Source organism: Melospiza melodia, chromosome 18 (genome assembly GCF_035770615.1).
Source record: "Melospiza melodia melodia isolate bMelMel2 chromosome 18, bMelMel2.pri, whole genome shotgun sequence".
NCBI lineage: Eukaryota > Metazoa > Chordata > Aves > Passeriformes > Passerellidae > Melospiza > Melospiza melodia.
The window spans coordinates 124,592-150,574 of record NC_086211.1 but is presented as its reverse complement, the minus strand read 5'-3'; the positions used below and the strand labels follow the sequence as shown (position 1 = coordinate 150,574).

General features: G+C 37.5%; 1 protein-coding gene across 7 annotated transcripts in view; it reads left to right on the top strand.

The window, feature by feature from the left end:
* Positions 1 to 2,256: 2,256 nt before the first annotated feature.
* PDPK1 (3-phosphoinositide dependent protein kinase 1) overlaps positions 2,257 to 25,983 on the top strand; it is a 31,876-nt gene continuing 8,149 nt past the window's right edge. The window contains exons 1-11 of one of the 7 annotated variants that reach the window (XM_063171485.1): positions 2,306 to 2,324; positions 3,052 to 3,203; positions 13,089 to 13,361; positions 17,016 to 17,058; positions 17,249 to 17,386; positions 18,686 to 18,830; positions 21,143 to 21,240; positions 21,993 to 22,068; positions 23,537 to 23,605; positions 24,102 to 24,198; positions 25,518 to 25,691. In XM_063171485.1, the coding sequence (XP_063027555.1) occupies positions 3,201 to 3,203; positions 13,089 to 13,361; positions 17,016 to 17,058; positions 17,249 to 17,386; positions 18,686 to 18,830; positions 21,143 to 21,240; positions 21,993 to 22,068; positions 23,537 to 23,605; positions 24,102 to 24,198; positions 25,518 to 25,691 (1,116 nt within the window). In that variant the 5' untranslated portion in view covers positions 2,306 to 2,324; positions 3,052 to 3,200. Of the gene's footprint in view, positions 2,325 to 2,404; positions 2,589 to 2,866; positions 2,886 to 3,051; positions 3,204 to 13,088; positions 13,362 to 17,015; positions 17,059 to 17,248; positions 17,387 to 18,685; positions 18,831 to 21,142; positions 21,241 to 21,992; positions 22,069 to 23,536; positions 23,606 to 24,101; positions 24,199 to 25,517; positions 25,692 to 25,983 lie in introns of those variants that run through there. The other 6 variants (XM_063171482.1, XM_063171484.1, XM_063171486.1 and 3 more) reach the window with 6 other exon arrangements.

Here is a 25,983-nt window from a genome sequence, read left to right as displayed (position 1 = left end):
TTTTTGTCAAAGATGGAAGTTATATTGTTTCTCTGTTTATCCACTTGGTGTAGCATTATTTTGGGCCTTACTTTTCCTACATTTGAAAATGAGACTCTATCATTCTGAAGTCCTCTAGTTTTCTTGAATAGCTTCTCAGGAATAACTTTTAACATTGCAGAGACTGCTTCAGTTATTTACATTTTGCTTGGTTTTTTTTCCTTTGGGGTTGTTTATTTGTTTGGTTTTGGTGTTTTTGTTTTCTTTCATTTTCCCCAAAAAATAGTTTAGGGCAAATTTCATCTGTCCCTGCAGAATTTAACACACGTGCTAAGGACTTTAACTCAGATTTTTTGTGTGCTATTATCTTGTTGAAATGAATATTATCTTGTTAAAACTAGATTGTTCACTGGAAGAAAAATGGTGTGCTCTATTCTTCAATCCATTACACATTATCTACTATTCACTCCCTTTCCTGAACAGTAATGGGCCTTTACTCTCCCTTTTTCCCAAAAATGATGGCAAACTTGTAGATGTTGTGGTTGTTCCCTTTTCTAACTAATTGTAGTTTCTCAGTTTGTTTTCAACTGAACAAGAGATAGAAAATATCAACAGTCCAAGTTTTCCAGTAGGTTTGGTACCCTAAACCCTGCCAGATGAAGCCATTGGACTCTACAGCATTGTCATCTCAAAGGATTACATATGATATATTGATATTTCATAGCTTTAAATTCTACTGTGTGCTTTATTACCTCTATTCTAAAGGCACCATTTGCTTTTCTAGAAAGGAAAATGTTACAGTTTGCTGATATTAAGCAGCAGAACTTAGGAAATTGCCTATAGTGATGCTGTTGCCTGATTTGTGTTTGCCTTGGCTCATACATGCTGGAATACACATATAGTCTGTACAGATGATCCACAGCCCAGGGGAACTGAATCAGTATCACATGTGCCCAAGTAAGCCCTGCTGGACAGGATATGAGCCTCACAGAACTCTCTTGACTGACACACAGAGCTTAATTGAGTAGTCATGTAATATTATTGCAAGTCTGAAGTTTTTGGTTCCTTCCGTTTCTTTGTGTTCAAAACTCTTGGCAATATGATGTTTGAAATAGCTGTAAACTTGCTGTGTACGATCCACAAATTTTACTAGTTTTGTGATGAACCTGATAGTTTTTGAGCCTTATAAAAGTATCCAAGGACATAAACATAAATCCAACTGCTCAAGCAGCCATGTGGACTATTATACTTGTTTAGTTAGACCCAAAACTGTAAACAGAGGAGAGAAAATTCTTTTGAGATCACATGTTAAAGAATCTGCCTTTTTGCCAGGACAATCTCTTTAAACTCACGTGTGTGAAAACCATCACAATGTCTGTCATTCAGTAGCTACAAACAAAGTTACAGCACTACTGCCCCAAGTTATGCAAAAGGTTTGTTATACTCAGGAGAGTTTGTCTGAGAGGCCTAAAATATGGATAGTCTGAATAGCGAACCTAGGCTTACAATAAAAAGCCACATACTCACACACACTGATCCATGCATCCAACCTACTACAAGATTATGATCAATTGTTCTACTCATCTGCAGAAGGATGAGAAAACTGTCATACAGGAAAGCTGATTTAGGCCGACTTCTTAAAAAAATCTTTCTGAAAAAAGTGGATTAACCCTGGGACACAGCGATTACCCTTACCCTCCGTGCCACTCCCATTTGAAGCTAAATATCTGCCATTTGAAGCTAAATATCTGTATTTTGTAGACTGTGTTGCTCAGTAAACTAGATGGTCTTTTCCTGCCTCATCCTTTTGAGTAATCCCTCACAGTTCTACGAATTCCTTGACAAACTCAATTTGCTCGCTGCAGTGTTCTGCACCGCTGGCCCGCCCTTCCCGGCCTCTGCGGCTAGCAGGCTCGCACACGGACTGACAGAAAGCCGTTAACGGGCAGAGAGGGCTCGACCGGAAAACAGCCTGTCAGAACCGGCGAGGGACCGCGGGTGTTACGCAGACACGGGGGGTTCTCAGGAGCGAACACCCGCACTAGAATTGCATTTATGACACACTTGAGTTCCGAGCTGTGCGGAGGGGGCGGGCCTACGCCACCGTCCCCCAACAGCACGGCGCGCCGCCGCCGTGGCACGGACCCGGCCGCGGAGGGCCCTGCCGCCGGCCCCGCCCTCTTCCGCCGGCCCCGCCCTCTTCCGCCGGCCCCGCCCTCCTCCGCCGGCCCCGCCCTCTTCCGCCCCCGTCACACGCAGCTTCCTGGGGGCGTCATCGCACAGCTGCGCAGCCTCTCGTCGGCTCGGGCGCTGAGGCTGCCGGGGCGCTGTGGCCTGGCCCGAGTGTGAGTAACAGTTACCGCCACCAATGAGCGAGCACAGTGCGCGGAAGACCCACCTACGGCGGGGGGATTGTTGTGGTGACGTCAGGGGCGGGGGACGCGGGCGCCCCATTGGCTCAGGTTGGGCCGAGCGCCTAGCACGGAGCGGGTGGGGAGAGGCCCCGGTCCGGGCGGGCCATGGCCAGCACCGGCAGCCCCCTGGTGAGTCCGGGCGCGGGGAACGGCCCGCGGGCCAGGCGGGCCATGGCCAGCACCGGCAGCCCCCTGGTGAGTCTGCCCGGGGCTGCGGCCCGCGGGGTGCTGGGGGAATAAGTAGGCCCGGGCGTGAGGGCCGGCCCGTGAGAGGTGGCCGCCCGTGCCCAGCGCTCTGGCGGCGGCGGGGTCGCGGTGGGCTTTCACGAACGGCCCCGCCTCCTGCGCCCGCTGGAACAGGGCGGGTGAGCGGGCGCTGCCGCCCTTGGGGCCACTCTTGTCTCTGCTGCTCGCGGTCATTCTTCCGCCCCCCACTCCTGAGTCGCCGCGGGTCTCCGTTCTTCTCCGAGCGCGGCCCGTTTGCTGGAGGAGGTGAGGCCGATGGTGAAGGGGCCGCACTGCGGCCTCTCGCGGACCTCCGTTTTCGGTTCCGGTACGGGGCGTTGGCGTGGCTATGCCGGGCCGTCTCCCGACGGGAGAACAGGTGTTGTTGCCTTGTGGGAGTTACCTGTCACTCTGTAATCGATTTCTTTTGTAGTAGGAACAAACGCGTGAGGAAGATCGCGAGGGTCACAGTAGGACGCCGTTTCAAACGCAGTTGTTTACGTTAGTCTGACAGCGTAAACTCGGTTTGTGTGCGGTGGCATATCTAGAAGATGGAGTTGTAACTGGTATACAGACGTTGTAATGGTAAATCTTCTTTTGTGTTGTAAGTTATGCAGTTCAGCTAGCATAGACATTCCCTCTTGAAAAGAAAAATAATCACCAGCTTTCACTCGTGTTGACAAAACTACCTGGCAGTGATATGTTCCTTATCCTCGTGTGCATGCTGCTGCGCTTTTGGGTCTTGTGTTCTGTCAGTTGCAAATTGCCAAGCTTCATTCTGCAACACTTAAAACCTTTTCATCAGTTGGAATTGGCTAAGGAGGGTTTTCTGTGGAGAATAGCACAGCAGTGTTGATTCTTGACATGCTGTTTCAGTGTGCTCTCCTCTTCATGCTCAGTGATTTTTTTCATTGGGGTATTACACAAAATCATATTTATTCATGAAGATGAGAAGTACTGTGGGAATAACTCTTCAGAACACATAAATGCTACATTAAGGAGTATGAGATAAACCAGTTTTTGATTATTAAAGGAATTTGTTTTGCTTTCTTGCTAGTTGATACTGCTCTATAAAACTGCTTCTGAGCATCAGAGATGACTTCTGTTTACTTGGACTCTTAAACAGAGAGTATGCTTCCTTTTGTGTTTCTGCTCTTGCTTATTGCCCATCTTTTTGGTTTTTTTTTTTTCTCAAAAATGCTCGCATTTCTGTTCCTTTTCTATATACAACTTAAGTCCTTGCCCATAAGAAAAACATGCAGAGAGGGGAAAAATTAAGAATGCAACTGCTGCCTATTTAGGTAAAAATTAGGATATTTTGTCAGGATAATTCATTTTAATTCCTTCTCTTCCATTCTATTTAATATTTTCCTGGTCAGGTGAGTGTACTGATAGGCAGTACCAGATACAAGTGGCCCAATTCAACTAACCTTTTTGTAATTAAGATGAGATCAAATATGGGAAATCCAGTATTTCTGAGACTGAGCAAGTTACTGTTAATGTTTATGTGATGGAGTTAGTGACATAATGAGTTCTGTGATGACTGAATTTTAAATGCATAAGGGGGATTAGGGAGGGGAGGTGTGAATAGAGCACAGCTTTGAAAGGAACATTCTAGCAATTCTCTGCCAAAACAGTTTTCTGTATTTTTGTATGCACAGACAATTCCTAAAATGTTCCATTATTTTCTGAAGATGTGACATAAGGAGGGAGTTGTACTTCTAAGAAGAAAAGTATTTTAGGCTTTAGTTGCGGATTCCAATGTGATGTTAGTTATTTGCTGTTAATCTTATTGTGAGTATATTGGGTTTCAAACCAAGAAGTGCCCTTCCTCTCATAATGAGAAGTCTGGAAGTATGGTAGTTTACATCTTCATCTGCAGCAGCCTCTTCACTGGGCTGTTCAGCTGCATGAGCAGTTATTAGATTCTACCAGTGTTTCCGACCTGATAAAGCTTATAGTGTAGTCATGGACCTGGCTGAACAAAATTGCTACCTTCTTTTTGTTCCCCCAGTGGAACTACTATGAACTACACTTTTCAAAGAACTGGGCCTGCAGAGCTTACATAGAGTAAGTTTTGCATCTATGTTGAGAATTAGATTACACTATATTAAGAGTTCTATTTGTAGTTATTTGTACATGTAAAACTTCCTGATACATATGTAGGAAAAACCCTTCAAGCCTGTCTATTTAGTGTTCTCTTCTCTTCTCCTTCTTTTCATCATAAAGCCATGACTAGTCTTTATCAGTCATGTATGTGCTTTTAACTGGGATAGGTTTTTAGTAAATGTTCTAGACATCAAATTGCTTACCAAAGCAGGCTGCAAGAATAGAAAATAGTAGAAGACAAGGATGTTAAAAAGGTGCTTAAAGGTGGAAAAATCAGAAGTTTTAAGAGGAACAGTTTTATATGCATTCATATTTCTAACATTAGAAGTTCTTAGAGCTAGTGGAAAGGATATGATCCGCAGAATAATCTGAGTATAATAGGGATCTTCTACTAAACAATGGTTCTACCATATGGGTAGGCTTTTTTTTTTAACAAATTTTTCTTTAGGTTATTGATCTATTACAGTGCCAGAAGTAAAGTTTAATTTAGCTCTTGAAACTCTACAGGTAGATAACTGTAGCTGGATGTTGTAAGATACCCTGCAGGCTCAGGCTCCAGTTAGGAGGCAGCATTATCAGAAAATCATGGAAAGGATGCTGACTATTGAGGTACTTGCAGGAATTTTTGTACAGAAGGCATGAAACCAGGGGCACAATCACTTTGTTAGACTGAAAAATGTAGTCAGCTGGCAAAGTAATAAAAATAAATTTGGTCTGAGTATTTGAAATATTTTAGTAATACCTGTTTTTTAACAGTAAACTTGTATTTTTTTATATGTATTTGTCAGAAAAGCTATACAGATTGGTGTAGAACTAGCACGTTTATGGCATTCAGAAAATATGCGAGTGACCTTAATTTAGAAAACGCTATGTTTGAAAGATAAAATCATTTTTCAAATTCCTCATATTGGACCTTTCCAAAGAATATGTATGATGCCAATGAATTATTTCTGGTATTTTAGATGGAAAAAACTTCCTTTGCAAGTGGCCAGGTTAGATTATATATATATAATAAAGAAGGAAAAAAGAGGAATAAGCAGATTTTCCTCCCTTCCCACTTCCCTTTCTGACATCTTATTTGCAGGTAAGCTTTTAGAAACTTACTGTAGTCTAAAGCACCTGAAGGGACTGGAAACAAAGTATGCAAAGCTAGCTATTTGGTCTAGAACCTTATTTTTCACACCATATGAATTCTACTCAAAATTGCTGTAGGAAATAAGTGATTTGCTGTGTGGCTAAATATTGAACTTGAGAATTGATTTCTGCTTTAAAAGACAAGCTGTAAATACTTCACTTGCAAATATTTTATTATTCTTTATGGTGAGAAATTGCAAGGATTAACTGGCTTAGAGCATTCTTCTGAAAAAATACTAAATTCAATGTTTTGTTCTTTAGTAATCCTGCAGGAATTTACATTTCTTGACTGTGCCATGAATCCTTCGTACATACACTCCATCTATATACTGCCACCTTGGTGTGTCTGCTTCTCTGTTCTTCACGCCAAGCTGTTCTCTTTGCCTCCTGTAGCTGCTAGCAAGGAGCCTGGCATAGGAAACCCTTTTGTGTTTGCTAGGCTGAGCCCCCATCTATGCCATGCAGCACCTGATAATCAGTGTGCCTTGTGAGGTAGCTGGTGGTGTATTCTGGGATCCAGACTATCGCGATCACAGACAGCTTTTGTTTTCCTGTTAGCTAGCCTAGATCTGTTTATGTTAAATTAATTCTCAGTGGTTTGTTTAGCTGTTTGGGCTCTAGGCTGACTTTAGGTTTTTGGAGATTTGAGTGGTTTCCTGTTTCTGATTTGTTTTGAAGTACTAGGTAGTGGAAGGAGGGCTTAAATAGTCTGTCTCTGAAGATGATTGGAACTTAATGCTTTGCTTAGCAGTAGAGGAAGTTAGAGGGTAACTGGCTGATATGCGGGTTCTTATAAATCTTTTCATTAGCTTTAATCCCTACCTGATTTTTGAATTACAATCTTGGAAGTCAGTGGCAAGAAATACCACTGTATGTAAAGTGGTCAAATTTAGAGAAGGGCATTTGCATAAACTAAAATTTTGGATCAGCATTGCTTGGTATGTGAAAAATTAATTTCTCTAGAAGCAAAAATGATCTTGTGGATAAAATACCTTTATTCCCTAAAGGCCAAAACAATCTAAGAATGTAGAGGTGTTCTCTGTGCTTCCAAAGCACTGAGCCTCTTGGCTATATTTTTGCTAATATAATATGAAGCTGATATCCTCATTAATCACTTATGGATGAACTTTGTTATGGATTTACTGCACAAAGCAAGAAATGACCGTAGACGAACAGTACTTCTGTTTACCACTACTGCAGAGGTACAACCCATTTTAGTTAAAATAGTATGTTTGAATAGGGGAAAGCTTGAAGCTTTCCTTCCATTAATTTGTACATCTTTAATCTAGAAATGTATTACCAGGACATGTATTTTTAAAGCTCTTTTATTGTCTTTTAAATTATGGTTATTTCTATCAAGATATTTTGTTAAGGTATTTTTGAGGGAAACAGTTTTATGCAGTACTTCAATGAGTGCTTACCTTTCAGCATCAGAGAGATTTCAGATGACACTGGGCCTGAGGGTGAGCATAGTTGTTTTGGTGGGTTAGAGCCTAGACTTCTTTAATCAGTTGGTATCGCAGTCTGTCTGGACAAGAACAACAAAAACCCACTCCTTTTATGGAGCCAAATGCTTTTGAAGTTTGCATGGTTAATTCATAAAAATGGTCTTTAAACAACATTTTCTTCATGTGGCAACTTCTGAGATTAAAAAACTTTACCGTAGATAGATATGACTTCCGATTCTCTTGCAAAATGAATTTGTGTCAAAATAGTTTTTATAATTGAACTATGAGATTTTAATATGTTCGTTTAAATATAGTAGTTGGTAACCATTTATGAACCTTGATCAAAGTATAGATTTTGACAAATTGTTTGACTTCAGACTGTTTTCCTGACTGCCAGTTTCTTCAAGTTATGTGGTGTTAAAGGGGCAGTTTGTTGGCTTATGTGCTAAATTTTAAGTTCTCTACAGCAATCTTTGCCATTTGATGATGAGGTTTGAAAGAGAGCTGATGCAGCTCTATGTAACATAAATGCAAACCACTGTTACATGAGATCACAAGATGAATGTTTGGTGTTAATGCTTTTTAAATATCTACAAATAACTAATACATGGAGTGGAGTTTGTTTGCTGCAGTTTGACTTACTATTGTCTTCAAAGAACTCTAAAGAAAAGTGTGTCCTGTCTTTTTTGGTTTTTTTTGGGAGGCGTGTTTGCTCTTAGAAGTCATGCTGAACTTCTGTCAAGCTGAAATTGTGAGCAGAGTACATGTCTTTAAATTACTGTGATGTTTTAATATGTCTGTATGTATTTTGGTGTCAAAGTTAACCTGTTAAGTGGGTGAACAGTTAAGGAGCTGTGTGATGCATTCAAAGTACTTTTGAGACTTGGCTTACTGTGAGTTTTGTCTCGTTCATTACATGCTTGATTTTATGTTACAGTAAATAGGCTGATAGCATCTAGTGACCTTTTCTAATGACCGTTTTTTTCTCTTTAGGCTAGTATTTTAATTACTTAAAGGCAATAATAATGTTGGCAGATAGATGTGCTGTTGAATTCTTGAGATTATCTGACAAACTTCTAAGCATATTCAAAGTGTATATAAAGAGGGACTGGCTTGCAATGGAGTTTCATTAGTCAGTACATTGTTTCTCTCTGTACAGATACATGTATAATTGGTTAATAGAAAGAGGATGCTGTTGGTCACTTAGCAGAAAGTCTGACAATCCGTTTTTAGACAGACATCCAGAGGATAAATAGACATGAGCATATAAGGTCTGAGAACTGATGTTTACTGCAATTTATGAAAGCACACTATCCATTATTGCTCTGGGTTTTCTTCATTGGGGGTGCTTCACTCTGGTGCAGCATCAGACTTTATGAAAGGAAAACTGGTGTTAAATATTGATAGGGATCACACAATAATCATTACACTTCTGCAAATAGCTCCTATATGGGATTGGTATTTATTGCTGCAAACTGTACTGTGCTCTCTGCACTGAAATGTGAGGCCTTTAGTTGGATTTTGTTACTCTGAATCAGTGGGTTTGTATCTTCAGTTTCTTGTCCCTGAACTACACTGCTTTTGCCTGCAGTCTCATTTTAGGTACTATGAGGCATAGTTTGAAGGCATATATTCAGGCCCATCTAAGTATCTGACCTGATCAGTTGCTTTTTCTTTCGGAATATGCTGGAGCTCTCAGTGTGACTGTGTTACACAGTAACCTTTGAACTGGAGACCGTCACAACCAGGTACTGGGGAACCTACAGAAGGTTAACATTTTAATTGTGGGATATGAGAGGGGAGCAGGCCAGTGGAAAAGCTGCGTGTAATATCTGTTAATTATCCCTTTATCCCTTCTGATGCTTTTTTTCAGATATGAGATGTGTGTCACATGCAGTTGGTGCATCTTTGTCAACCCTCTGAAACACCAGTGTGTCTTGAAAAGAATATATTAAATATAACTGCTTAGCTTTTAGTTTTTTCGCTTTAAAACTCTAGGTTGTCAATGTTTAAATTGTAAGCAATACAAAGTAAATTTCACTTTCAGAACTTCTGGCTTATATGACAAGGTCAAGACTGTTTACAAAACAGCTCAGACCAAACCTGTCTAACTTAAACTGCCTTTAGCAGAATCTTGGGTTGTGCCAATCTTCTAGCTTATAGTCTCATTAGCATTATTTATAATCAAAACAAATGTACCAGTTGAGGTTTAAAGGTCATGTTGCTTTGTGTAAAAAAATACTTTCCGTTACCAAGGTTTGCTTCCAAAAAATTAGCTTTATAAGTAGTTAGATTAAGAGGTTTTATGATCATGTCTGTCCTATGTCTTAATGCAGCTTGAGATTCTGTAATAGTCAGCAATCAGACTCAGTGTTATCAGACAGCTGAGAGGTCAGCATCCTGTTCATACTGATTTTCTTCGTAATAGATCTTGCTAGTAGAATTTCAGCAATAGCAAAGATGTTCTCAGTCATCTTCAGTGTTCAACAGTGTTCAACATCCTGTCACTTAGTACAGAAGTAGATGATATTGGAAGTTTTAGTCAGTTTGGAAGTTTTATTAGAAGCTCAGTCTCTAATAAAAATATTTTTTGCTGCTGTCAGTGTTGATAGAATGGTCTCAGGAAAATAGTGTTGCAGTTTTTGTGGTGGGATAAAGCTAGTGGATATGCAGTTGTGGTTGTAGTTGCTTTAGAGAAGTGTGGTATGTGTTTGATGCATATAAATACATCAATAGTTCTAGTGATAGTGCAGTTGTCAAAATGCTGAATTGCAGAGGGAAAAGGTATGAATCCTTTTGGGTGGTGGGCAAGGAAGGAAAAACATGATCCTATCTAGTGGGTTTTTTGCATTGATTCCAGTTTACTAAAGTTTACTCCGACTATTTGCAGGCAAGTGAGGAAAAGAACAGTATTAGTACTTACTTCATGTATAAATAGAAGGAATCCTGTTTGTAGTTATTTAGTGAAAACTACTTGATATAAATTTTGAAATGACTGTTAATCTATAGTGCCACATATATTCAGCAGATTTGTTATTTTCTTCCCTGGAAGATTTTCAAAATCAAGTATGTTGCACTAAGAATGAAACTACTTCTATATGAAAGTCAATGAAAAAGGAGAACCCTTAAGGGTTTGGGAAAGTGGGGTTAAAGACTAGTTTTTAAAGAGATAACCACTTATCTAGTGATTTTGTCAGTATGGTCTGTGGTGATACATGACATGCAATAGGTCAGTCTGTTGTTACCATGGGAGGATCTGTGCTTTCACTGACTGCCAGCTGAGAAATGTTGATAAGTGCTAGAAGGAGAGCAGCTTCAAGCTTCTGAGAATTGCAGATGCAGTTTAGAACATTTTAAATTTCAGTTACTGACTTTGTATCTCACTAAAAAATGTCTGCATCTGGCAGAAGAAAGATCTTAAGTCTGATTTTTACAAAAGAGTAAGGTACAGGGTTACATCAGATAAGCTGGCCTGTATTCTGTCTTAGGCATATATGAAAACCTATATATAGAGGCATATATGGTTTCTGCAGACATGTTATTTGGAGCCTTTCAAAATAAAACTTAGAAGGTAAATAACACAGGACAAAATACTAAAGAATACGTGGAGTGTGAAAGGGCGAGTGTAGGAATCACCTTTTTCAATAAACATTGAGGTGCAGACCTAGTTACATAGTTCTGTCATTTCTTAGGTAACTGATCCTTTTAAATCTATTGCATGTTCCTCTGTCCTCCTTGTTCCTAATCTTGACTTTCCTTTGAGAAAGTCAGGGGACTAATTGATGTTATACCCTGGCCAAAAATAACCTTCTTTTCCTACAAAGTCCATTACTCCTGTCTCCTCCCTCAGGATTTTTCTATACTTGATATTCATTGTGTCTTAGTTTTCAACTACTGTGTAATGAAACACACTGCATCCAGCACCTTTTCCCCCCTTTCTCACAGTGCTCTGATGCTTTTGTAGTGGATTTTTTTCTTGCTTGTTTGCTTTTTCAAGGTGATCTTGCTAGCTGCAGAATCTAATCAGACTACCCGACTGCCACCCCACCCCCCCCACAATGCTACTGCTTTATTTACCTGTAAAACCTCATTTGTGACTGGTGCCAGTTTATAATTTGGATCCCGATATTTAGTCTGTGTGTGTGTTTTATTTACTGTATTTCATTTAATGGGATGGTTTTTATACTGGTGTCACTCCAGTTGCTGAGCACTTATGCTTGTGTCAGTCTTGCTGCAGTCTTGATGGGAAAGGGTACAATCTGTTTTTAATTCTAGCTAGTGTGTATCTTTAGACACGGCTGCTGTGTGAGTAGCTGTCTGAAGGAGAGGTGATTCATCTGGGATATGAAAATTCTGGGGACAATAGTTAGTCTGCAGAAGATGTCAGGTATAATATATGCATATAAGGCATAAAAGGAACTGTGACCTACAGCACATACACTTTAATATGTATGTGCACAATAATAATATCAGTTTTAGCAGTAAATAAAGGCAGCTTTTCTCTACTGCACAGAGCACAGCCAAGTGAGGAATCGCTTCTTTGGGAGCTAGGTTCCTTAAGACCATGTGCATAAGTGAGTGCCAGTCCAACTCCCTTCCAAGGTGGTTTCTGACTAAAATGCAGAAAACTGTTTCAAATTGAAATTTATGAGGTAAAAAAATTCTTTTTGTGAGAAGTAATTTTTAATTTTGTAACATGGTGTATGTTACAGACTCTCTAACATGGTTGTACAATACATCTGTTTTGAGATTCCATGATTTTCATTAAGTCATAGTTTCATTCTGCTGGATGTATGTTAGAATACTGAGATTTATAAAATGGTGTTAACTTTCTTAAATATTTCCTCTTGTATGTTTACACACAATTTTTTGTTTTGTTTTGTTAGTGGTAGTTTAGCAGAGTTCTCCTATTTGTTTGTGTTTTCTGCCCAGTTTCAAGTAGAACATCAGAAGCAGTCCCTGACAGACTAATTGTGGTGTATTACCAAAAGGGGCAGAAAGCAGCTTCACAAGGTTCCTTGATCTTACTTAGGGAAAATTGATAAAAGGGTACCAAATGGCAATTTGCTTTGTATATTACATTAATCAGTTTTAGGAGTGTGTCATCTTGTATTCTGGGCTATATCTGTTCTTTTTGTTTTGCAATTGGATTGTCTTTATGTGGCCGTATGTAGAATTTAAGTAGTGCAATCTCCCTTGTTTTAAAAGGTCATGAACCAGAGCATTCTTCAAAAAAAGTTTTAGGTGTTGCTGATTATTAAAACCTCCACCTGATCTGCCTTTTTATGTTATGTCCTTCCCCAATGTGCACTAAAGTGAAATTCTAAGTAAAAAATTAAAAATACATCCTTTGTCTCCATTAAACTTTTCATGTGTTTGTTTAGAGTTCATTGTAACTTGGATCTCTGAACTAATGTTACTGGTACATACAGGTGTTTATTGTATGACTAGAAATTTAAGGTCATGTTATTCATAGGAGAAGATGCCATGAAATTTGATAACTTGGTGTTAGGAGCATTTTTTTGAGTTTAAAAAAAGCATTCTTGAATTAAAGTGTTCAGATGTTTGACCTATGGCTATATGACAGCATGACCTAAAAAGAGTTATTTATCAAATTTTTGCCATTTCCAACATAAATGCTTTTATTCCCTCCTAAAGAGTTTTTTAATGATAACCCTTTCAAAGAAGAATTTTTATGAACCTTGTATGGAAATTAAGTACAGTTGTGCATGGTAATTATGTCAGGTATGGGAATAATAGTTTAATTTTCTCTTTTCAGTATGATGCTGTTCCAATCCAGTCAAGCGTGGTGTTATGCTCCTGTTCATCTCCTTCAATGGTGAGGAACCAAGCAGATTCCAGCACTCCACCTGTCATTTCCGCTTGTGGCAGCAGCAGACAGGCATCTAACATGGAGGGCACAGAACCCGAATCAAGATCTAATTCAAACTCCTTGGAGCAACATACAGGACAGCAGCCTCCACAGCCTCGAAAGAAACGACCTGATGACTTCAAATTTGGGAAAATTCTTGGTGAAGGATCTTTTTCAACGGTAACTTTACTTTTTATAAGAAGTGACAGATACCTTAGATAAACTTGAAAATTTGTAAATTTGTTGTGTAAGATTGATGAGATTGAAATGTGGAGAGAACAGCTTGAAGACTTAGTGGATTTAAGCTTGACTGCTAAAATTAAGTGTCATCCTAAATATGGGTGGTGATTTTTTTTTTTTTTTTTAAGCTCCACTTAAATTGATCAGAAGTCCTGTTGTATCCTAATGACTTGATGCTTGGATGTTTAATCAACATTGCTTTCTAATGTAATTGTGATAGCCATAATAGGTTATGTAAAAAATTCAATATAAAGGATTGGAACTGATCTAGGAGCTTGTGGTAAAAAACTATATGATGTCCGGTCAGTGGCAGGAGGTACTGCCAGATGCTTTCAAAAGAAAGAACACTGATACTTCTCCACTATTCTTGCTCAGTCCCTAGTCCTTGAGGATTTAGTGAGTCACAGTCAGTATGTTTGTGTTCAGTAGCCTTGAATGGTTTGTATCTCACATCCACAGCATTGCACAAAAATGAATTACATAAGTATTACCTTCGTGAATCCATGAAGCATTTAATACTTTGATTTGATGGTTTGGTACTTTACCAGTTGTAAGACAATAATATTTCTGTATCTTTTTCATATGATACTTGTTGTGTACAGTTTTTGGTTGTAGGTCTCTAAATGCTGGGGTTTTCTGGTTCTTCCAGTACAGCCTACTGCAGTGTTTAGGATGCAGGCCTCTAGTACTTGTCAAAAGTAATTTGCGCTCAGACATGTAGTTTGCATAATTTACAGGTTTCCCTAAAGCATCCAAGAGAGTTGTTGTGGTTTGGGTGTACCAGGGCACTTCACTTCAGTAGTACACTGTTCATTTCTGCTTTTGGTCTCTGAAAGTTAATGCCATGTTCCATGTAGGTAAAGAAATTCATAGGGCTTAGCCCAGACTCTGAATAAACTTTGTCCAGCACTCTGCTGCCTGTCTCCCTGGATGGCAGCACAACCCTCTGATGTATCAACTTCAGAGCATTTGATCTGTGGGGTGTGTATCTTTATGTTGTCATCAAAACATCTTATTAAAAAGCATATGATTTTTTCATATTAAACACAGTTGTAGACTCAGAGATCTGACTGTACTCCCCAAGATCCTCACCAGTATTTTAACTAAAAAGTGTTTATCTCAAAAAATAGGTGCCCTCATATTACCATATATCCAATGACAGCTTCAGATTAAAAAAATATTTTCTTCAAGGTCATAATGAATGTGTTCCATTTTCTTGGACTTCTGTTAAGCTGCCACAAGCTCTTACTTAATGCCAGGAGTGCATTTTAAATTCAACAGAGATATATATGATGTGGCTTCAGGGTTTTTCTTCAGAGCACTCTCCAACTTTGTGGGATTGTATTCTGCAGCTGCAACTTCTTGGACCCATGCCTGATATAAACAAACACACAAATACAGGGCCTTCTACTTGTTGTTCTGCTCTTTTAAATTAATTTTAAATTAATTAATGAGAATCTACTTCGTTTGTAGACAGCTTCAGGCTTCTTTCAGAATAATATCTGTTATTGGTGGAAAAACTGTAATTCTCATGATTGAGGAGGCATGTTATGTAGCTCACCTTCTTCAATATGTGGGTACATATATATTCCACCTTGGTTTTGTCTCCACCTATAAATGAGGCATTTCTTAAAAACAGGAGCTCTAAGGAAGTATGATTGTCTGACCAAAACCAGTTCTTAAATGCAGATTTAATCTCTAGCAGCCTGAAGTATTTGTTTAAGTTTAGAGTGGGGCATGGTCATGATGTATGCCAGGTATGTTGGCAGTTACTTTTGCTTTGTAGGCTCTAAGGGTTCTCTGCTCTATGTCCCCTTTCTTTGACTTGCCTTGCTGTTGTCTGAATTTGCAACTTACGTGTTTACATGTTCTGTGAATGCTTTTGTTTTTCTGTTCATTTTATGGCTTTTTTTTTAAGCTATCCAGTTAATGTCTAATTTCTTTCAATAGAATTTACATTCCTTATTGATATTACTTCTTCCCATAGGGTGGATAAGATTCAGGCCCCTGATAAGAGACATTGTATTAATGTGTACCTCTGAGCTGTTTTCTGTTTCTTTGTTTTTTGTGCATATCTACTGTGGTTTTCTGGATTATTAGTTAAGGGGAAATTAAGATATATGGTATACTCAGATCTGATTGGTGAGGAAGGAGCTTGAGGGTACCAAAGTACTCCTACTATCAGGTAAGTGCTCATGTACTTAGAACACAGCTGTTTTATGTCAGTGTATGTAGGTAATACCTGTGAAATACAATGGTAAAAAGTTGGATACAGTGCAGGACTGGAAGAGAGTCAGTCTTTAGCTTAATTTGCCAAGATATATTTTCATCTGTGTCAGCTGATACCTTCTGCCATCTGAGTATGGTCTCTGTGTATGTGGAGTTTTATTTGATAACTGCCTTTTAAACTGACCTACTTTCAGAAGCTTTTGTGGTAGATATGGTGGATGAAACCTAGTTACAAAAATCAGAAAAGTTAATAACATTCTCATTCAGCTGCACATCTTATCTAGTGTTAGGTGTATACACAGAAGGATCTCAAAAATTCCTTATGCGGAGAGGCAGATGTTAACAGACTGATTGTTTGTAACATTTCTAACAGAAATTTTCATTAATGAAATACTGTAAATGTCAATGTGGTTTTAGGAGATGAAATTTTAAAGAAAGTTAAAGCTGCCTGTTACTGCTGAACAATTTTCTAGTACTAAAGAGTGCAACTGCATGCACCTCTTTCATCTGAAAAAATGCCTTATTTAGATTTCCTAAATACCTAACATTTAGCATCAAGTGTGTGTAGTAATATTTTGGAGTACTCTGTTGTAACTGATTTTGTAAGGGATTAGAAGCAAGTCCAATGCCGTGATTAAAAAAAATAGTGTGAAGTTGAGATTTTAGCAAGATGTTGAAATGGGTATAAACTTAAAATGCGAAAAACAAAGAACTGTACTCATCTATTGTTACAAGGTTATTGGTTGCATTCGTGCAAGAAGACTTTTCAGATTGTCTTTAAAATTGCCTTTTATAGAGTTCTGTCTTGAAAATGAGCCTGGTGTTCCTCCAAAAGCATTTCTCTTTAAAAATGTAAACCTGTTTGCCTGAAATTTCATCCTTTGCTTCTACTAATTGGAAATCTTCTGTTTCTTTTATTTCTTTTTCTTAACAAACTGTAAATAATTGAAAATTCTGTCTCACTTCTTACTTTTGCTCATTGGATAAAATTTATCTTTCAATCTTTGCCATCTGTATTCAGGAAAGTGCTATGACAGTTATTTTTATAAGTATTCCTCAGTGTACTTGTTGCTTTTTGTTTTCCCCTTTAAGAAAATTTGGCAGTTTACTTTGACTTACATTACAATCCTCAGAATTCTTCTGTGAAAAAAATATGCGGTATTTACACTCTTACGTGTGTAAGTCTTTTGGCAAAACAAACGTTGGTCAGCTGAATTGAATTTCTGCAGAAGTCTTGCTGAAGCCAGCATAATATTGAATACATGCTTAAATATTTTGCTGTGTTCCTCATATCTACTGGAAGAACAATGTTAGTGCCTGTGTTTAGTGGCCAGTAACAATATTGTTACTTTCCTCTGACAACAGGTTGTCTTGGCTCGAGAATTGGCAAGTTCTAGAGAATATGCCAGTAAGTATTGACTCCTTTAACATCAACTTTTTGAAAATAAAGTGTCAGTGTAGTCCAGTTATGAAATACCTGTTGAAGGAACAGAATTAGTGGTTTCATGTTAATTAAATGTAACCAAAAAACTCCAAAACAAGATGGGCTTAATTTACTTGTACTTCTTGCATTTTCACTTTCTCTTTTTTTTATTAAGTTAAAATTCTAGAAAAACGTCATATCATAAAAGAAAACAAGGTACCGTATGTGACACGAGAGAGAGATGTAATGTCCCGTCTGGATCACCCTTTTTTTGTGAAACTCTACTTCACCTTTCAGGATGATGAAAAACTATGTATCCTTTGCATATTAAAACTTGCTGTAACACTTTCTTAAGACTAATAACAATGCCCAGTTTTGATTCCTTAAAAAGTGGTCTAATGGAAATGATGGAGGTAACTTAAGGTATTTAAAGTATCCTGATGTATGTGATGCAATTTTTGTAGTCACACTTTTAACAGAAATTAAGCACATGGAATGAGTGGGTCCTCTCAGAGAGAAGAGTAAGTGTCCTGTGAGACAGGGGGAAGCAATTAAACAAATTGTCCATATGGTAAATGTTGAAAGGTGACTTGTGGTAAATGTTGAAAGGTGACTTGTAACAATCCAAGTTTAAAAAGAATTTTAAAATTCTAAATTAGGTTGGAGGGGGGAGGTGGGATGTATGGGAAGTGTTTCAGAAGTGTTTTATTCCTGATGTATATATGTGTGTACGTATATCCATCTATCTATCTTTAGTAAAACACAGTAATTCCTGCATTTAAAATAGGGGTAGCCAGCTATATTTCCTACTAGTTTCAGTTCTGCAGTTAGAGCTATTATTAAAATTTTTATGTAAAGATGAAGATGCTTATAGAATAATATGAATCCTCTGGGCTGCTGTTTTCCCAGCTCTCTCTAGCAGTAATTTATGAAGTGCAGTTTCATCCTGGAAGCTCGTTGCTTGGCAGTTGGCTTTGGTTTTTTGGGTTTTTTGTTTGGTTGGTTGGTTTGGTTTTTTTTTTTGTTTTGTTTTGTTTTTTTAAGAAAATGTTAATTATGTGAACTTCCTCTTAAACCTCCTGCTTGGAATTGGCTGTGCCAAGCATAAAGGTGTAGATCAGTCTATTTCTGGGGTCAGTAAGTAGTTTTCTGGTTTTCCCAAAGGCTGCTAATAGTGCTGGCAGGCCCTATATATCATACAGTATGAGCTCACAGGGCTTCTTTTGTATTATTTGTATTTATGTAAACACTTGCTCTGGTACTTTCCAGGTGATGGGACAATTTTTAACTTCTATCAGTTATTACTGTAAATAACTCTGAGGACAATTATGTATGTAATTTGAATGAATTATCCACATCATTCTCTGGAAAAACTATGAAGTTAACCCTCTATGTAGTTTTTGCTTTGCTAAGAAATTTGGACCCACGTCCTTGGTTGGTTGATGATATATTTAAGATATTGCTTGGGCCTCCTACTTGTAAAGTTTCAAATTAACCACCTTCTTCCCTGTTGTTCATGTATTTTTAGTAGTATTCTTCTCTTTGGAATAAGATTATGGGGATTTTTGTTTTGGAGTGGCTTAGAGATAAACCTTAACTAAGTTACATTCAGATTTTGGACTTAGCTATGCCAAAAACGGAGAGCTGCTGAAGTATATACGCAAAATTGGCTCATTTGATGAGACCTGTACAAGGTTTTATACTGCTGAAATTGTATCAGCCCTGGAGTATTTGCATGGCAAAGGAATCATTCACAGGTAATACAGAGTTGAGACAGGCATGCAGTTGATCATGTAAGAGGTGGGTTTTTTCCTAAAAATGTTCTTTGTGAAACTAAAAGCAAAGTTGGATTTTTGTGGAAAGCTAAAGAGCACAAATTGCGTTTGATCAGCCCTAGCACAGTTAACATCAGTAGTTAAACATAGCAAACTTGAGGAGGAGAGCCAACCGCTGTTATACCAACTGTTGGAGCAGGAAAAAGTAAGAAAACCTTCTGGCCTTGAATTAACATTACCAAAAGCTTGTCTTTTAAGCTTCTTTGGTTGGCCTGAAAACCAGAAACTGACTTTTTGTTTAACTACTTTTTTTCCTGTGCTGTTATGTTGCAAAAGTAACTAGAATTCTTTTTGTCTGGCATAATGTGTACTATATAATCAAGAAAATTAATCTATATCAGTTTTCACTGAGTAAACAATTTCCACAAAGCTGCACAATAATTAGGTAAGTGGTGAAATTAGTGAAGTTTTGAGCAGTACTTACGAAGTTGTTCTTGATGTAATATATTGTTTGTATGGTAATGATTTGTCATTCATGTTTATTAACTAAAGCTTTAAGTGCTAGACATCTGACCTGCAGAACTTCTTTTTGGGTAAGAAATTTATTGTGTTTAGGTTACCAAGCAGTTGTCATGGGACACTAGATGCTAGTTGGCAAAAAAGCTGACTGGTTATAATTCTGATAGCATTATTTCTTTCAGTTATTACAAAAACAGTTTTTCCTTCTAAATAGAAGTTTTTGTGAAATAATTTGAATCCAAGAGGGATGGATGTGGAGCATACTGAAAGCACAATACTTTCTACAGGGGCAGGGGAAAAGTTCAGGAACTTCCAGTTTCCCTTTGATTTTATAGTTCATGTGTTTAGGCTGAGAGGATGCTTATAAAATGAATGTGGCACGATTGTCAGTGTTACTAACCCTATATTGGAAACCTCCTGTTGGAGAAGAGCTGCGTTATACTTGTTTTTATATGAAGGACCCTATGAGGAGGTCAAAAAAAAACCAGGAAAATTGTGCAATTGGAGAACTTAGTATGAAGTTTATGAGGACACAGCTCTAGCAATGCTTGAAAACTCTTGGGATTTTTTTACTGCCTGAAGAAATAGGACATGACATAGAACCACTTTAAGATGTCAGGCTACCCTGGAAAATTTATTACAGATATCTCTATGTATTTATATATATAGCTATAGATCCATAATCCAGTATTAATGTAGGTATAGGATATATTATATAAACAGTATATATGAAGCATGTATAGAGTACAATATATCTATATACATACATGTCCTGAAAAAGCTCTACACAAAACTGTTAAGGAATCCATTCCATTTATGTACTTTCTACCTCTCTTATAGGACAGGCACAGGAAAATCAACAGGATTTTTATGGCTTGTTGCTCTCTGTGGTAGTTTCCAGACTTTAAATTGTACAACTCATACTTTTCCTAGTAGGGGACTTTAATCTGAAGAAAATAGTGCTGCACAGTGATTGACAGAAACAGCTTTCAGTTTTTACTAGCTTTTTCTTACCAGTCAAACAAAACAACTCCCATGCTCCTAGATTTCTTTATGAGCATTCAAAGATTCAGCTTAGGAGGGAAGTATGTAGGGTTTTTTTGGATGAGCTAAGGAAACTTGATGCAAAGGCATATCATATCAGTGTAACTGAATGCTCTTAAGTTGTTTCTAATGCAGTTCTTGACATCTAACTCTGTACTGCTATCTATTGTGTTTGTGATGCTGTGAAGTCTGGTTTTATTCAGAATCAGAGGCTATGCCTATGCAAATAGTAGGCATGCATTTGAAATGCAGATTATGCGTGGAGGTGATCTACCTTACCTGGTCAGGACATTTAGCTGGGGCTAGGTTTGCCAGTGTTTGACTAACTGGAGTTTTGCAGTGAGGAAACAGATGTGGAAAATCTTAATGCCATATCAATCTGTCAGATGTTATTTAAAATAAGGCTTTGGAGTGAACGGGCTTGGGGTTTAGTGTGTGTTTTTGTAAGGTGGGGTTTTTGTTGGGATTTGTTTTGTTTTTGAAATTTTTGAACGTGTGACATGCACAGTAGCATAGTTTTGAGATGATTATTTACGTGATGTTTTAAAAAAATGTTAATGGATTTAACAAAATCTGTCTGCAGGTTGACAGCTACATGTTAGAGAAGCTGTTGTAACAATGTTTATAGAATGTTTGCATCATTTGTTATAGCATTATGTACCTCAGTCACTAGACAGTTTTTCAACTTTAATTTGTATGCTGTTTGAATATAAAAAATCTGTCTTTTCCAGGGACCTTAAACCAGAGAACATCTTATTAAATGAAGATATGCACATTCAAATAACAGACTTCGGAACAGCAAAAGTATTATCTGCAGATAGCAGACAAGGTTTGCCATTATTCATTATGTGACACCAGTAATTATAGCAAGTGATCCTTTGAAAATGTACATGTGTTTTATTTATCAGATTGTAACCTTCCAATGGCATTACCTCACCTAAATCACTAAAGGACCTCGAAACCGTTTTGACTGTCACTACGTAGATTATATCAGAGGAGGTAGTGTTTGGTGTAGTGGAATACCAGCTAGATTACCAAATAGACTGGGAAGTTGAACTACTCAGGTTGCTTAGTTTTCATTTGCAAGACAAGAATGCAAACAAATAGGTACCATGGCTCACCTGATACAGTAAGTTTTAACTCTGCTTATGTGTTTAACTCCAGTGGTTGAAAGAATTGCGCAAATATGAAGGTAGTAGAATTAATGTGTCTGCAGTTGTAACTAATAGCCTGTAAATAGATCCTGCAAACAATGCTTGAAAAAAGCACTAGGCTGAACTGAATTCAATTGACATTTTTTTAACTGTAGCAAACTTGTGTTGGTAGATTTTATACCTAGGTACCTAAATGCCCAGCTTCTTGAACCAAACAGGTATCCCTGAGATTGATTTGTTTCTTCCAAGCAGGTTTTGTGTATAGTTAAAGAAGTTAAATTCTCATGGGTTCTTTGCAGCATTATGTAACTTACAGTGGATTGCCTTTTGGTTTTTTTTTTTTTTTTTTAACTGGGTGGCGACAGGGGAGGAAGAGGAGTATTGGCTTATGCATAAGTATATGTTTGCTTATTTCTTTCCTCAACAGCGCGGGCAAACTCATTTGTAGGGACAGCACAGTACGTTTCTCCAGAACTGCTGACAGAGAAATCTGCCTGTAAAAGGTGAGGGCTCTATATTCCAGAACTTTACTGACTCTGTCAGGAAACAGTCAGATGGGGAGGAGTGGATAAATCACGCAAGAAAGCTTAGTATTTTAAAGAAACAAGATGTTTGAGTATTTTAACAGAGCTTGAAAATTTTTTTCTTATTAAGTATTGCTTCTTGTCTGAGGGCTGGCTTCCTTAGTTTATCTACTTTTTTGGGTTCTACTAACAGGATTAGGTGTTTTTGAGAAGGAGGTGTTTAAGGTGAAGTTGGATTTCTCACCCATAAATAAATCAGACAAATCTGTTATCCAAGTAATATAATTATTTTAATTCCATTTTATATAAGATTGCTCAAATATGGTATTTCCTGCTGTAGGAACAACAGAATGTCACATGCTGTTCCGTTAAGGAGAAGGCTGCAGCTTTCTTTGACTTGTATTTAGATCAACTTGCAGTTATGTTTCCTAAACTGTACTTAGGATTTGCAACATTTTAAAGCTTATCTGTCTGCCTGGTATGAGTGATGCCCTTCAGAAATTTCTGAACTCATTAAAATTGTTTGTTGATGGCATCCTACTGAATGTGTATATCTGTTTTACTGCAATGATGGAAGAGTAAGCTAGTCGCTGACAAATCAGAAGTTAAAAGGATCATTTAGGTGAATAGGTGTAGTAATTTGTGCTAGCATTTCTTTAAGTGATAGAGATACTATCAGACTTTTCACATCTTCTTTTAGTGAAGAGCTTTTGACTGTTTTGGCAATGGAAAGATTTAATTAGAATATCATCTCCTTTTAGAAGTTGCATAATGCTTCACCTGTACAGAAAACTCTTAGTTTGAGTAGCTTTAAGTATTTTAGTCTTCCATGAGGGTTTTGAAGCTTTAATCAAATCTATGGGTAGCATACCTCAAGGTAAAATAAGTTAAAAGTGTTCTTTCAGGCCAACACACTAAAGCTTAACTTTCCTTTGTCTACCACACTAGAACATAGCTTTTCCTTATCATTATAGCCTGTCTTTCTGTTTGTGTCTTAAGAAAAGCTTTAAGTAAAAAAGATAAAAAACTGTAATATATTCTCTTTTTTAAAATCAAATATTAAGAGGAAAGTATTTTAAATCTGAAGGGGCATATATTGAATGAAGTTGGATGCATCCTTGAATCATCATGTGGATAATCAATATTCTTTTCAAAGTCATTAGTTACCCATTATTTTGACTGAGAATTCACCTGTCTTCCACTTGTGCTTGGAGTCAGTTTTTGTGGGACTATTACTCTACAGTTTCTTCTTTTAAGTTGTGTTGCTAGCCTATTCTTCTGTCAAGGGCTTAAGTAAAAATAATGTGGAAAATATACAAAGCAGGTTTGTCCACTGGGTTCATGCTATGTTTTAAGTAGCAAAAAGTTAAGAATTTTTCTTTTAGATTCCATATTAAAGATTTCTTTTACAAAAAAGATTCTGTGTTTTTTCCTCTTTGTTTTGAAGCTCTGACCTCTGGGCTCTGGGATGCATAATATATCAACTTGTAGCTGGATTGCCTCCATTTAGAGCTGGGTAAGAGATCTGAGCTAATTATTTACATGTGGATCATAAATATATTGCCTCTGATTGGATTTTTACTGTACTAGCAGTTCTGAAGTATTTTTCATAATGCAGAGCTGGTATTAATGTCATGCTGCTTTTATTTGTCCTTTTTGGTGCAATGAAGTTGCTTAGACAGTTATAACTAGAGCTCCTGATGGAGAGATTCCTTTAAGCTATCCTAGAATTTCACGTGTAATTTGTGCCATGATGGTAACTATATAACTGTACATGAAGAGGTTTATAAGGCATATCCTCAACACTCTCTGTTGAGTCATTTGAGCTTTTGTTGTTATTTCTCAAGTATCTGGTGCTTACAGGATCATAGTACCCCTTCACCCTTGGAAGATTCACAGGAACATAACTTAACTTGTAGATTTTTTGTTTAGTATTTGTCTGGTTTATTTAGGTTAAGATGAAAGAACCATGGAGAACCAATAACAAGAGTTAATATTTTTCTCTTCTGCAGAAATGAATATCTTATATTCCAGAAGATAATAAAGTTGGAATATGACTTCCCAGAAAAATTTTTTCCCAAGGCAAAAGACCTTGTGGAAAAGCTGTTGGTAAATATTTGTGCTTTTCTTCTTGAATAATGTGCTATGCTTGTTTTGATTGATTTTTTTTTTTTTTAATAACTGACCAAGTAGCTAAATGTCTAACTTCTTCAACCAAAAGGTATCACTGAAATTGATTTGTCATTAAATGGTTTGATGACATTGGAAAACATTCAGCTTATGTAGTTCTCTTTTCTGAAAGTTTCTGTGCACTCTTGCAAATCTTATAATACGAACATCTGTGAGTATTATTGACTTTGTAGGGGACTCTCTTGAAAATCAATATCTGTTATTAAACAGCACTTTGATTTTTTTTTAAAATCTGAATTCTAACAAGAATTGTTAGAAGGACAAGGAATGTCTTTCTATGAAATGGAAGCAAACAATTCTAGATACTGTGCATTACAAACAGAAATTAAGATTCAAATACTTAGGCTTAGATAGTTCTCAGATTAATTGGTTTTGAGTTGTCTAAGGGATCATTTAGTTAAAAACAGCATCCTGTACGTCACAGGCAGATATATTCATTACAATATAAATCCAGTTGCCTTGCATTTTAACATGCACTTAACATGTCTCAATAGTATCAGTCTAAGAATTACTATGCCTGTGAAGGTTTGACTAGTAGGAAGAAAAAGTAGTTCTGTTCCGTCAGTGAGATTATAGTCATGACATTCAAGTGAATATGCAGAGAACATTTTAGGTGTTATAAGCTTTTTTCAGTTCAACAGTCTATCATATTAGCAGGGAATGGGGAGGAAACTAACCTTTGTGGATGATGATAAATAGAACCTAAAAGGCCTATTAGTGCATTCCTGTGTCCAAGTCCGGTTCTATGGCCAAGCCAGCGTCTCCTGAATGGTGACGTCCAGGTTGTATTAACCTGGTTGTATCCTGAGAAGTGTGTCATTTTGAGGTCCTTGAGAGGCTGACGTTTAACACCACCTGTAGTTTCCACAGCTTCTTGCATCACTAGAATGTGATGGTGGACTAAACTTAAAAGGAAGTGTGCTTCATCAGGCCTTCTCTGTATGTTTGTTTCAGTCTTTACAAAGGAGCAAAACCAAAAAATTGTGTCAACTTAAAGAATTGCTCCTATCCTTACATCTGTGAGCTGATCTAATACATAATGTTGTTGACAAGACATAGTGACAAATAGCATCTTTTATTATAAACAACCTCCTTATACTATAGTATAGTATAGGTATGTATGCTTAGGGCAGGGTGACAGACTGGTTTTACATTTTCACGTGGTGCTTTGCAAATGTGAATAATGCTTGCCCTTTCTCATTATTTTATGCAGCTTAACTTAATTTTAATTTGCTTAGGTTCTAGATGCTACCAACCGATTAGGTTGTGAAGAAATGGGAGGATATGGACCTCTTAAGGCTCACCCCTTCTTTGAATCCATTGTGTGGGAGAACCTACATCTTCAGACACCCCCTAAACTTACAGCATATTTACCTGCTATGTCAGAGGATGATGAAGACTGTTATGGAAATGTATGTTTGTCTACTGCTGTATTCAGCTCTGATGCTGCCTGAGACTTCCATTATAGCATAAATATTGAATACCAATATAAAGAAATAATATAAATACTAATATAAATATTTTTACTGAAACTATGAATTAGTTATATTTTAATTATTAAGAATGTAATAAATGTTGCTGGTTAAATTTTTACTTAAATCAGCATTTGTTTTCTGATAAAGTGAGTATTTAAGGCTGGCTTGCTTTTGATCAATCATACTTTTTTGCATAGAATCCTGCTGATCTATAGGGAGTAAGCTGGGA